Source organism: Pteropus medius, unplaced genomic scaffold (genome assembly GCF_902729225.1).
Source record: "Pteropus medius unplaced genomic scaffold, Ma_sr-lr_union100, whole genome shotgun sequence".
Classification (NCBI taxonomy): Eukaryota; Metazoa; Chordata; class Mammalia; order Chiroptera; family Pteropodidae; genus Pteropus; species Pteropus medius.
Window position 1 is genome coordinate 751,507 of NW_024346771.1, and position 13,058 is coordinate 764,564.

The 13,058-nt window shown below is 32.4% G+C and overlaps 1 protein-coding gene across 6 annotated transcripts in view; it reads left to right on the top strand.

Annotated features, from left to right (window-relative positions):
- Nucleotides 1-13,058, top strand: part of TRPC1 (transient receptor potential cation channel subfamily C member 1) — an 89,186-nt gene that overhangs the window by 18,282 nt on the left and 57,846 nt on the right. For 4 of the 6 annotated variants that reach the window (XM_039876482.1, XM_039876481.1, XM_039876486.1 and 1 more), the window contains one exon: nucleotides 9,568-9,770. In XM_039876482.1, the coding sequence (XP_039732416.1) occupies nucleotides 9,568-9,770 (203 nt within the window). Of the gene's footprint in view, nucleotides 1-5,562; nucleotides 5,603-8,539; nucleotides 8,653-9,567; nucleotides 9,771-13,058 lie in introns of those variants that run through there. The other 2 variants (XM_039876485.1, XM_039876487.1) reach the window with 2 other exon arrangements.

Here is a 13,058-nt window from a genome sequence, read left to right on the forward strand (position 1 = left end):
TTTGACTCTGATTTTCTCTTAAGTTTTATTAAATTTTCCTTTTTGCCTCAAACTTAATGTTTGCTTGTAATGAAAGGTGAATGAATTTTTTTTAAAATTGGAAAATATTGACCTTTCATAACTTCATCAGTTTAAGTAGAAAAGCAGGCATGCAAGTCTTGAAATAATTCAGTCAAGAGATTCTGAAGGAAATTTACTATTTTCCTTTTTAGTTTGCCTTTGATTGGACTTAGCACATGAATGCTGGCTCTTTTTTTCTTTCAAACAGTATGATTGTTTGCTCTGTTGTAGCTTTAACTTAATGAGATTTTTTTTGAGTGTCTTCAGAAAGCACTTAAAATGTTTTAAAAATATAAGTAGGTTAGTTCTATGTACATTTCTATTATATATATGTATTACAACATATGGTACTGTCTCTACATATACATATTTAGAGTAGACTAAGAAATTGCTTTCCAGCAATTTCAGTTGCTCAAAACACCAATGAGACCCAGAAAGTAAGTAAAAAATACCTTTGAGCAGCCAGAGAAGATGACGTGAAGTTTCCCGTTTATGAACTTTAGTGAGAGGCATACTTCTGGACCCCTCCTTCAAAGACTATTTTTTTCTCATTTTAGATTCCACTTTAACAAACTTACTTAGTTTTCTAATCCATAGAGAATTAGAGGGGCAACAGCAGGGGCATGAGGGCTGTAGTGGAACCAAATGAGGCACAGTACCTCTGACTAATAAAGAAATCAACAGCATTACATATCTGATAATCTCTGAGAGAGCTGTATTTTAGAATGGTAATTAATGTTTATAATAATGGTCCAGACTTAGGAAAAATTAAATTATATTCAGTGCCTATTGTTTTAGAGGAAAGAAGTATATATATATATATATACACTTCTAAAACCAGAAACTTCCATCAAAATAGTTTAAATTTCATAGTTAAACACTTAAAGGCATAAGCTTCAGTTTCCTAGAAACTAAAATTATAAAGGAAGTCTTGGAAGATTCTGGATAAAAGAGGTATTATAGTACAATAATTATTTTTGTCTTTTTATACATACGATTCTATGTATATAATAATTCTGCAATATACATGATTCTTTCACATACCTGATCACATTCGAGCATCACAGCCAGCCTATAGAGATGTTACGTTTTATAAAACTGAGAAAAACTCAGAAAACTGAGGCTCATAGACTTTAATGAATTGCCCAAAGTTCTAAAATAAGCGCATATTTAAGATTTGAACCTGATCTTCTGACTGCAAATCCCATGCTCTTTCCAGTTCACTGCTTTCTGTCTCAGGTTACCTTTATCTCATCTATTAATCAACAGATGTCCAAGGTCTTCCATTAGGTGTGATTGTGGAATGAATAAACATGAGTTCTGTGCTAAAGGATATTCAAACGAATTGGACAATGACAGTACATACAAATTTCAAATCAATTAAAAAATACAAAAGTGTATTTGATAAGTGCTGAATGGTAATAATACTTGACCCTTGTATATTGCTTTGAATGTTTTTATGTATTTTATCTTGTGTTATACTAGTAGTTCTCAACTGGATGATTTTGCCCCTTAGGGGACATTTGGCAATGTCTGGAGACATATTTGGTTTCACAGCTGCGGGTTGGGTTACTACTGGCATCTGGTGAGTAGATGCTACAGATGCTGCCCAATATCCTACAGTGCCCAGGATAGCTCCCAACAACAAAGAATTATCTGGCCTAAAATGTCAGCAGTGCCACTATTGAGAAACCCTGTGTTACACTTGAACTTTTGTGGTTTACAATAAATGTTTTTGGAAACATAGAAAAGAGAAGATCACGGTGGATTGGAGCTATCAAGAAAGGTTTCATGGAAGAGTGTCAGTTGAGCTTTGAATTTTTAATAAATGCTAATGTGTAGATAGTACTACTACTATGTGCCAGAAACCTTAACTATATTCTACTTCCTTAATCCTCACAATAGCCCTATGAGATGCTATTATTACCCCTATTTTACAGAGGAGGAAACCAAGGGACAAAAAAGCTAAGTAACTTGCTCAGAGTCACTCTATAAATAACAGACCTGGAATTTGAATCCAGGGTCTGCCTCTAAGTCCATGCTTTTACCTAGAACCTGAACCTGGGTAAAACTAGATAGGACGGGAATAGGGCATGTGGAGAAAAATAAACAAAGGCAAGTACAATGTGTATTCTTGAAATAGTGAATTGATTTAGCTTTTTTAAACAAAATATTTGGGTTGGAGAGTAGTGGGAAATACCTGGAAAAATAACTAAAACAAAACTGGTAAAATTGGTCTGATTGCTAGGCCAAGTATTTGAGTTTTATATGATAGATAGTGGGATCATGAAATGATTTTTGAGAAAGGATGTGATGTGGTATTTTAGAAAAACTATTCTAGTGGCTGTGTTCGGTATAAATTAAAAAATGGAAAATGGAGAAGGCTATAGGTTGGGTGAGCAGTTTTTACAGTAATTTAGACATGAAGAGGTTAAAGCCTGAACCAGAATAGCGTCTATAAGAATAGGGAGGGAAATGGCAGATATGAGAGATGTTATGAAGGAAGAATTGATAAAACTTAGTAAGTATTTAAATTTGGAGGAGAGAATTGAGAAAGATGATTCGCAAATCTCAAACATGGGTGACTGGGAGGAAGAAAGATGAAAAGGAAGGAGTCAAGCTTGGTGCAGAGAAATGTGAATTCTGATTTTAGCTTCATTTATTTTGGAGATATCAGGTAGTCTCCAATGGACAGTTACAGATGAAGATTACATCTCTAGGGAGAGGTCAGGCTGGAGCGATACAGCAGTCATGGACTTGGGGATGATCACTGATATAGTGAGAGTTCGTGAAATCACAGAGAAGAGCAAACAACTGGTGCCAATTCTTTCTCAAGGAGCATTTACATTAATGAAGAGCATTCAAAGGAAAGTGTTTCATTGAAGGAATTAGGATAGTGCAGCATTGTGAAAAACCAAAGAAAGAGTTTTGTTAAGTTGCTTAGATATCAAGGAAAATGAGGAGGTAGGGAAGGCCATTGGAATTTGAAACTCAATCAGTAGTATTAGAGAAAATGATACGCATGGATTTTAGAAGTTTGACAAAGGAAGAAGAAAACTTGAGTGGTAAGAGAAAGAGAGGATCAAATCTAGTTACGAGTAAGGAAGTTATTTCTTATTTTGGGAGGTGGGGGCTAGGACTGGTATATCTGCAAATGAAGGATCAAGTTTCTATAGAAGATAGAAAGTCATCAACTAGAATACCAAGGTGGAATATATAACTTCAGAAAGGAAATAAGGAGCTTCTTACTCTGAGCTTAGAGGAAAGAGTATGGAAATTGTTGAAAATTCTGAGGTAAGGAAGATAGCAAGCTCATTAATAGTGTATAATTGAGTAAATTTTAATAAGGAATGGTCAGATATCTGTGAGACATTGGGAAGCAAAACTAATGACATTTTGGATACCTATAGATATTTTTTAAATAATATAAAACATCCTTTTCAGAAATGCCTTCGATTTATCAAGTAACATACCATTTGTTCAGGGTAAGTCCATGATAACTCCTTATTTACATGACTTTTTTACATAAGTATTTTCATACCTGAAGCTTATCCTCTTAAGAATTGAAAGATTTAACATGAATCTTTTTTTTTATTCTTTCGTAGTGTATTTGAATATAATTTAACTTTACCACCGCAAGTGGGAATCATTAAGAATGTAATCATTTTACTTTGCTTCATATAGTCAAACTACTGATACATTTGTTCTTATGTTAAATGGCTTTAATCTGCTATGCATTGATACTGATTTTGCCATACTGATATCTTTTCTTTTCAATGATCAACTTTTACCAATTTTTTTTCCCTTTCTCCCTGCTTCGTTGGTTTTAATCTAGCTGTTCTTTTATTCAGTAAAGACCTGAAACTCTTCAGGAGTTTCATTGGGAAAACTAGACATCTGTTACTTATAGATAACTTTAACTCAGTGTGGTTAAGGCAGTTCCTTCTGTGAAATAATGCCCATGAAGTTAGTTTCTGATGGCTCAATATGGTTTTTTGGAAAATTTTTCAGCTGGACCCATGGCTATATTTCAGGTGGTTCAAGTTTCCTGGTGTATTGAGTAGCATTTCTATATTTAGTTTTATAGGTTAAAGTTTAAAATCATAAATGAAATGTTAAGTAGTAATGAACACATGATTCTTTTGGTTTGTTTTCTTCACCTGACCAAATACAATAAAAAACTAACAGAAATTTTTGCAAAGCAGAATTATAATGCTCAACTTTAAAGAATGGGCTACAGCCCAATGAACCCTAAAAGTTTTAAGTAATAAAATAACAAATTAAATTTCCCATCAAGGTGGAGAATTTTTTCTGTGAAAATACATAGGCACTTCCTAATGATTGAACGTAACCCCCAACCCTTTTTAGGGGATGCTTAGTCCTATTTTTAGACATGTAGATAAAGTCTATCATTTTTAGTCCTATTTTTTGACATTTAGATAAAGTGGATGAAACTTTTATTTTTTTTAGCTATGAAGAATATTAAAGATCTGTTATAGTTTCATTTTTAAGAGAGATGTTGATTTAAATAGTCGATAGTTTAAATAGAAAATGTACAGATTGAAAATAATCAGGGCATTTTCTTAGATTAAATCATTATTTATCCCTATGTTTCCCTTCTGCCTTCATGGTTTTCCTTTAAAAAAAAAAGAAGAGAAAAACAACCCCCAAACCTGATGTCATGGTTGCCAGGTGTTATAACAGACTCGAATGTAGACTGTCACAGAGAGTGGAAAGTCCCCATCTCCTCAGCTTCTGTTTACTTTCTCTCCTGTCAAAGTTGAAGCTTCAAAGTGAGCTATAGTTTGGGAGTAAAACTATGAAGTCACTTCTCCCTCCTGTCTTGGGACATTGGTAGCCTAGTTCTTTGTGGTTTTTACTTGATAAATTGCTGATATTAATGTCAAACTTATACCATTTCAGTCTGCCATGTATGTTTTCAAGATAAGAACAGAGGACTCCCCCCTCTTTTTACATATTTTCCATTGTTCTCTATCCTCATGGTTGTGTTGATGATCATTTTTATTAGACTGAACACAATCATTTACCTGTAGTAATAGTTCTTTGCAATTTCTTTTATAGATTTGGAATGTTAAGATTCTTTTGGTCCAAAGTTCAAGAGTAAAGATCTTGAAAGAATTTTTCAGCTTTAAATAGTGCATAATCAGCACTATTCCATTAATACAAACCCTTCTATCAAACATTCATTATTTTATGAGCTTATACAGTGAAACTTGGGAAGAAATGTGTGTGTTGTGGTACACAGAAGCACTGCTAAGGCAAACAAATGTGCTGTTTAGACAGTCTAAATTTTTGAAAATTCACTATTATCGTATATTATACAGTTTAAATTTTTTAAAAAGTTTTATTTATGAATTAGTAAAACTAAATAGTTCACCTTTTTATCCTCCATTTTCATTTTAAACCTTTTTTTTTAAAGTCCACAGATGCACTTTTGGTGGCAATCGACTCTGAAGTAGTGGGAGCTGTTGATATACTACTTAATCATCGACCAAAATGATCATCAAGACCAACTATAGTAGTTAGTACTCTTAAATGTTTATTAATTTGGATTTTTAAACCAAAATAGATCTCCTGCCCCATTGCCATTTTTTTCTTCCTCCAAATTTATTTTGTCTTAAATCGATTTTTTTTTAACTTGGTAAAAATATTGCTTTAAAGTAAGTAGAATAATATTGCTTTCAGGAAGCCTTTTTTTTTAAATTAGTGGTATTTGCATAATTTTGTCAATGTGGACCAGTATTTTAAGTTTGTAATATTCTGCAGAGTAAGTTGAAAATACAAAGTAGTTTCCACATGGATTTAAGAATCAAATTTATAAACAATGAAACCATAAAACTGGAAGAAAATGTAGGTGAATATCTAACTGATTGGGAGTGGAAGGACTTTCTAAACATAAAAGCAATAGAAAAAAATCACACTTGCACAGGCTTTGGCTGTAGAGAATTTAAATTTCTGGAGTTCAGACATCAGGCAGAATTTAGAAAGTATCTGGATAACTGGCAAAAGATACTTTCGGTATATATCACAAATTCATAATCTTAATATTAGACAAACTGATAAACACATTAAAATCAGAAAAGGACATGAGAAAAACTTAGAAAAGAAAATACAAAATACTAAACCTTACTGACATCAAATACAAGATACTAATTTTTTATTATGAAATTAGCAAAGATTTTTAAAAAATGATAATCACTGATGGCAGAGGGCTAAATAGTACAGTTTCATAAGCCGTTGCTTGGGAGGGTATTTTGGAAAGCACTTTGGCAGGGTGTGTCATAAACAAGAAAAATGTTCATATTCTTTAACTTAGTGCTTTCTCACCTACAATCTTATCAAGGCAGTGGTCAGAAATGTGGATAAAAATGTTAATTGTAATCTTATTTGTGGCAAAGAAAAACCATGTAACACAATCTAAACATCTCAAAATGGAAGATTAGAAATAGAAATAGTTGCATATATGTAAAAGTGATATTTTTAAAAGGATATTTAGGAACATGGAAAAATATGATACAGGAAATGAAAAAACTGAGAATAGTAAACTACATATAATATGATCCAAGATTAAAAATATGCATAGAAAAGGAACTGTATGGAAATGTAGAAAAATGTTACCTAACAGCAGTCATCTCATTGCCAAATTAAGGATATTTTTTTCTTACTCTTTTTATTTTTCTTTCTTTCTTTTGTAATTAGGAAGATGATCATTAGTAATCAGATAAATTCTACTTTAAAAATGAGATTTTTGTTGTATATCAACACTTTTAACTTATAGCATTACTGGTGAGGATGCAGTGAAACAAGCAGTTTAAATAACTGCTGGGAATGTAGACTGGCTTTGCTCAGAAAAAAAATATTGTTTTAATAAAGAATTCTAAATTGGTTGCAGATTATCTGCCATTATCTGAGAATGATGAGAAACTCTGCTAAATTGCATACTTTATAATGTATTAACTGAAATATTTTACTCAAATTTAGACCATGTAAAAGTGTGTAAGCATGACTTTCTTCAGAGGATAGTACCAACTAGTTTAAGTGGTGGTGAGAAACCAACAGGTATAGAGGAAAAAGGGCAAAAAATGTAGCCCCTGTCCAGAAGACCAGAAATATTTACAATCTCGTTCAATTTTCTGTCATCTATCTTGCAGTCACTATTATATTTTGGTATATCTATTCCACCTTCTAGCCTTTTAACCCATTTACTTTATTGATGAGGAGGGTGGGGTATGCCAGCCAAGGTATTGGAGCAACTGCTGATATTATTTCATCGCCATTACCACTACTAGTTGAATCTTGGGTTATAAGGCCATGGCCGTCTTCACCTACTCAGTGAAATAACACTTTCTACTTTATTTCTGGCAAAAAAGCCTTTGAATACTTCCAGTGACAGCAAGATCATATTTTAACAGCCCCATTACTTCTAGACAGGCAATGTCAAATATTTTATATACTTTTTTTTTTTTTTTTTACCATTTCAGTGAATTCATTCTGTATTCTTGGCTTATCAAAATTGTCTTTTGATAAATTTTGACTTTCAAATGCAGGTTGTTTTTTTGATAGTATGTAGATTATATTATGAACGATGAAATTATGGACTTTTATCTACTTCCAATAGTGTTTCTCATATAGTTAAGTATGTTTCATAGGAAAAATTTAGGACCGTTTTCTCATAGGGATTGAATACAATTATCTCCTTTTTATAACCAGTAATAAGGGGGAAAGGGTGAATTTTTCAATGTTTTTATAATTTTAAAATAAATTTATTAATTTCAAATTCCCAAAAAATAAATAGAAAGTATATAAATTATAAAAGGTGGGAAGATAAGTATGTCAGAAGATAGTAAAACTTACCAGTACTCAAAGGAAAATAAATCAATACTTCGTGATAGTTTTTTTCACTCATAAATTGCGAGTGATCATGCCTAGTTCTGGTGAGTAAAACTTAGGAGTGAAATGGGTACATTCCTATATTATTGGTAATATAAGCTGTTAAAGGACTTTATATGTATCAAGAGCTTCAAAACTGTATAGATCATGGCCTTTTGATCTATAATTCCACTTCAGGGGTTCTATGTTAATTAGTTAATCCTAAATTTCAAAAAAGTTGTGTTCATAAAGACATTTGTAGTATTGTTATTTAAATTTGCAAAAATAAAATATCCTGAATATGTAGGTTGGTCTATGAACTCCCTTAAATTGCATGCAAAATTCTTTACATGAATTTATTTCTGGAAGATTCTGGACTATAGCTTTATGGGATCATTAAAAGTGTCCTTGACCTTCAAAATATTAGAAACCATTGTTTTTCATCATTGGTGTGAAATTATTTATGCCAAAGATGTCCTTAAAAGGGGGTGTGTGGAGAAAGGTTCAGAGAGAAATACTGTAAAATGGTTTTTGAGTAGTAGGAATATGAGTATTTTTTTTCTTCTTTCTGCTTTTCTATATTCTTCAGATTTTTTTAATGTGCGCACTACTTTTACAATGTTAATAAAATTACAGAAAACCTGTGAACTTGATCAGCTTATTCTGTGGAATCAAAAAACTCAGGAAAACCTCTGTGAAAAAGTGAGAAGTAGTGGAAAGAATATGCAATAGTCATAAAATAGTCAATGTTTTTATTTAACCTTGGTTCTTTATTTGTTAATGTTTTTTTCTTCGTGTCATGCCATCACCAGTCCCATGAGCCCATGCAGTGAAAGGGGCTCAGGCTCTGGAGTAATACAAATCTGAGTTCTGATCTGCACTTTGCCACCCTGTTGTATACCTCAGGCACATTAACTTCTCTGAGCCTCAGTTTCTTCATGGGGATTATAATGCTTAATTTTGCAGATTATTGCGGGGATTAAATGAGATGATAAATGTAAAGTGTCTAACAGTTCAGGATTCATTAAGTGGTAACTATGATTATTAGTGCTTTTGTGTATTTGTAACAGGAGGTATTATAGGTTATGACTGGGAATATATAGAGAATTATACAAAATAATGAGTGCTTCCTATTTACTTATTCCTTTGAAGTAGCTTCATTGCTATCAATGTGACAAGGTTTGCCATGGAGGAGAAATTTTTAAAGATTTTCTCATGCATTTATGCTCTGCCTATTTTTAACGTTTCTTTTTCACCGTTATATTGTGTTTCCAAAATTTTTGTTCTTTGTCCTTGTCATGCATGTTTCCATAATCTTGTGAAAATTAAACACTTTTTCCTAATATATTTCTCTAGACATCCTGACTTCTTTGTTAGGAAAACAGAATTTTAGTTGTATGAGTGTTTTTTATTGAGCATTTCGTTTGTCATGATTATATTGCATATATTAATTAAAGTTAAATTTTGAGGTTTCAAAAAAATTTCATCATGGTAAAATGTTTATCCTATTCCTAGTTCTTATGGTCTTTGTGCCTTCCAATTTGTTTCAATTTATTCTTCAGATAAATATGTTCTTTTGAAATCACAAATAACTTCAAACATATAAATATTTTCCAGAAACTAATGGAGCGGATTCAGAATCCTGAGTATTCAACAACTATGGACATTGCACCTGTCATTTTAGCTGCTCATCGTAACAACTATGAAATTCTTACAATGCTGTTAAAACAGGATGTATCTCTACCCAAGCCCCATGCAGTTGGCTGTGAATGTACGTTGTGTTCCGCAAAAAACAAAAAAGACAGCCTCCGACATTCCAGGTTAGAAAATTAAGATTTTGATAAATAGACGTTTGATGCAGCAAAATGTATGTCAATGAAGTTTCTTTTTTAATTGTTGTTCTTACTATGTAGCTTTTAAAAACTATGGTATTAGGATGACTTATGAAAGCCAAACTTCTAGCCCCTTTGCTTAATGCAATGAGTTCTGCATTTTTTAGAAATATCTATTAAATTATGAATAATTAGGAAAATCTTTCAAATTATGAATAAGGTTTATCTCATACTCCTGCTGGTGGGGGGTGGGGGCACTATTTGCTTTTTAGAAACAGAGTTTATTAATCTAAGAGAATTTTTAAGTAGTGGAAGGGGTGGAGATGCTACTTCCTATCTTATGTATAAGAAAATAAAAATTGTTTTGTCTCATTAAATATTCAACCTGTTATGCCTCTTACCTCCCCTCTTACACAATATTAAAATCTATTTCTCTTCCTGTTCTCCCCAACTGAAAAACTGAGGAGTGAATAAATGAGAAAGTATCTCATCTTGGACAGATTGAGCAAAATCTCATGTGTTATATAAGGTGTATGGTTCTGGACCAGACTTGAGATTCTAATTTTCAGTATAAGCACCCATGCCTGTCTCTCTGTCTCTTTTTTTCTCTGTCTCCTTCTCTCCATATAATTATAACTATATATAGTAATCAAATATAGATATATATTACTAGATATATTACTATAACATACATAACATATATATTACTATATAGAGAGAGTAATCAAATATAGTTGAAATAATATCAAGTGTAATATTTACTATGGAAAATGTGGTCTAGAAGTCCCAGGCAGCTTGTTGACAAACTGTTTTTTAGTTGAGTATTGTCGCATAATATATAAAATTAGCTTTAAAGCTGCAAACCATCTACCCTCACTGCTTTCTCACCTTAAGAGCAGTTCTTTAGTGGACTGACAGTCACAAATCCATAAATTGGGAAAATCTCCTGGGAACCAATGTAATGTTTATTTGCAGAGTTCGAACTGGAAATTTTTTCCATTTTCAAGTCTGTTTTACAATGAGATCTCTGTTTCTCTGTGATAAGATCTAGTTGATAGCTATGGCTATCATTTACCCTTTTAGTTTTAAAATGACTAGTCTATAAAATGACAAGAAGAAATGATCTTTAAGGCTTCCTCTAGTTTTAAAAATCCTTTATTAATATTAAATACAAATATTTTCCAAATAGTATGCTTGTTAAATATGTTTGTAGTTGATGTTGCTGACATATGGGGGGCGGGGCTGGAAAGAACACTTTACCTGGCTTGGTTTGAGGTAGGAAAAAAACTCGTTCTGAAAGCTTTTAGAGGAGCTATAGCTTGAGCTCAGTCTTTAAGTTTGTTAGAAGTAAAAGGTGAAAGGCATTTTATGCAGAAAGTACAGTATGTGATTTTAGTTTATTTGGGGAACTGCGAATGGTTTGGTATATTTGTGGAAGAGTTTGAGAGTTTGTTATTGATGTTTGAGAGAACAGTTATAATAAATGTCAAAGGGCCCGGACTAAAGTCATTTTCAGGAATTGCTAAGTAGACCTGCAGAAGAAAGGAGGCTAACAAAATGAGTAAAAAGAGGTGGGGGGAAATGTTTTGATGAAGTTGAAGAGCCAATGTACTGGCAATAAAGAAGCAAGGCAATCTGTACTTATAAGATACTGATTTTTAAATTTCAGAGGTGGTGTAGTTCTAGGTGATGGTAAGGTCTAGAGGCAATAATCTTAAATGAGTTAGGGAAGGATAGTGGACCATTGAGTTTAGAAAGACATTTTTAATAATAGAATTCCTATGCTTTAATTTTTATCAACTCTAAATGATAGCTTTGCTGGATAACGTATTCTTGGTTGTAGATGCTGGGTCTTCATCCTATCGAATATTTTTTTGCCAAGCCCTTCTGTCCTGCATAGTTTCTTTAGAGAAATCAGCTGCCAGTTTTATGGTTTAATTTGATGTGTTATGAAATTTCAGGTAACTTTAGGGAAGATTTGAAATCTTTATTATCTTTCAAAGGAAGACAAAGTTTTAAAAAAAGTTAAAAAATGCTAACGAGAGAGATAGCAAAGTAATGAACTGCCAGTTAAATTTAATTTGCAGAAGTGCTTTGTTTAATCTGAAATATGTTCTCATAATTTTGAATTTGAATGCTTGTAAACCCATGTAGACTCAGCTTTACTCATATTATTACTCCACCCCTGAAACAATTGAATTTGTAAAACCTAGCTAGGTATCTATCAAGAGAGTAGGATGTTGGCATTGAGAAAAATCAGTGAACTATGAAGCAAAAGTAATCTTAGGAATGTGGAATTCTTTTAATAAGAAGTATTTTAGTTATACAAGCAATGTGTCAATAAATCTTTAAATCCTCGTGAAAAGTCTAACTTTAATTTTGATTGGAAGTTTCTCGATCAATCCTTATTCTCCTCCCCTCTATAGAGCTAACTAACCACAATTAGTTTGATGTTCTACATCTGCTCCTTAGTTGCTAATATTCTCACTGGTTAGAAACGTGACTCTTAACTGCAGTGTTAAGTTGGAAACTAGTTTCTTCAATGTCTCTCAGTTACATGTTGAAATTAGAAATTCCCTCTCCCAATTTCTGTCTGTGCAAATTGCATTCAAGTTTCTTCTCATATTTCATTTTACTCAGTTGTTACTAATCTTGCCTCATCTACTCCAATTCTTCTTATGATTTTTCAAATATTTAGGTTGGACCATTTGAAATTACTGTTTTAAAAGTACTTTGGGGAATATGTAATTGCATATTTCCATATTCTTCTTGGTGTGAATGAAACCAAAACCCCAGAGAGTTACGTAGAATAAAATGACATAACTCCACAGGCCTCAAAAATTTTCTTTTTAAAAAGTATTGAAATTGATGATTTGTAGTAAACGTATATAGTTATACACCATCGCCATAATCTAGTATTATAACATTTTCATCACTGGAAAAAGTTTTCTCATGCCTATTTATGGTCAATCCCTGCTCCCATCCCCAGCTCCAAGTCAACCACAGATCTTTTTCTGTCTGTAGTCTACAGTTTTTTCTTTACTAGACATTTCATATAAATAGAATCATACAATATGTTGACTTATATCTCTAGCTTCTTTCACTTAGCATAATTTTTTGAAGGTCATCCATATTGTTGCATATTTCAGTGATTTATTCCTTTTAATTGTTGAGTAGTATACCATTGTAAGGATTAGCGTTTTGTTTATCTTTTCACTAGTTGATGGACATTTGAGTTATTTCTAGTTTTTGGCAGTGAACATTGATATACAAGTC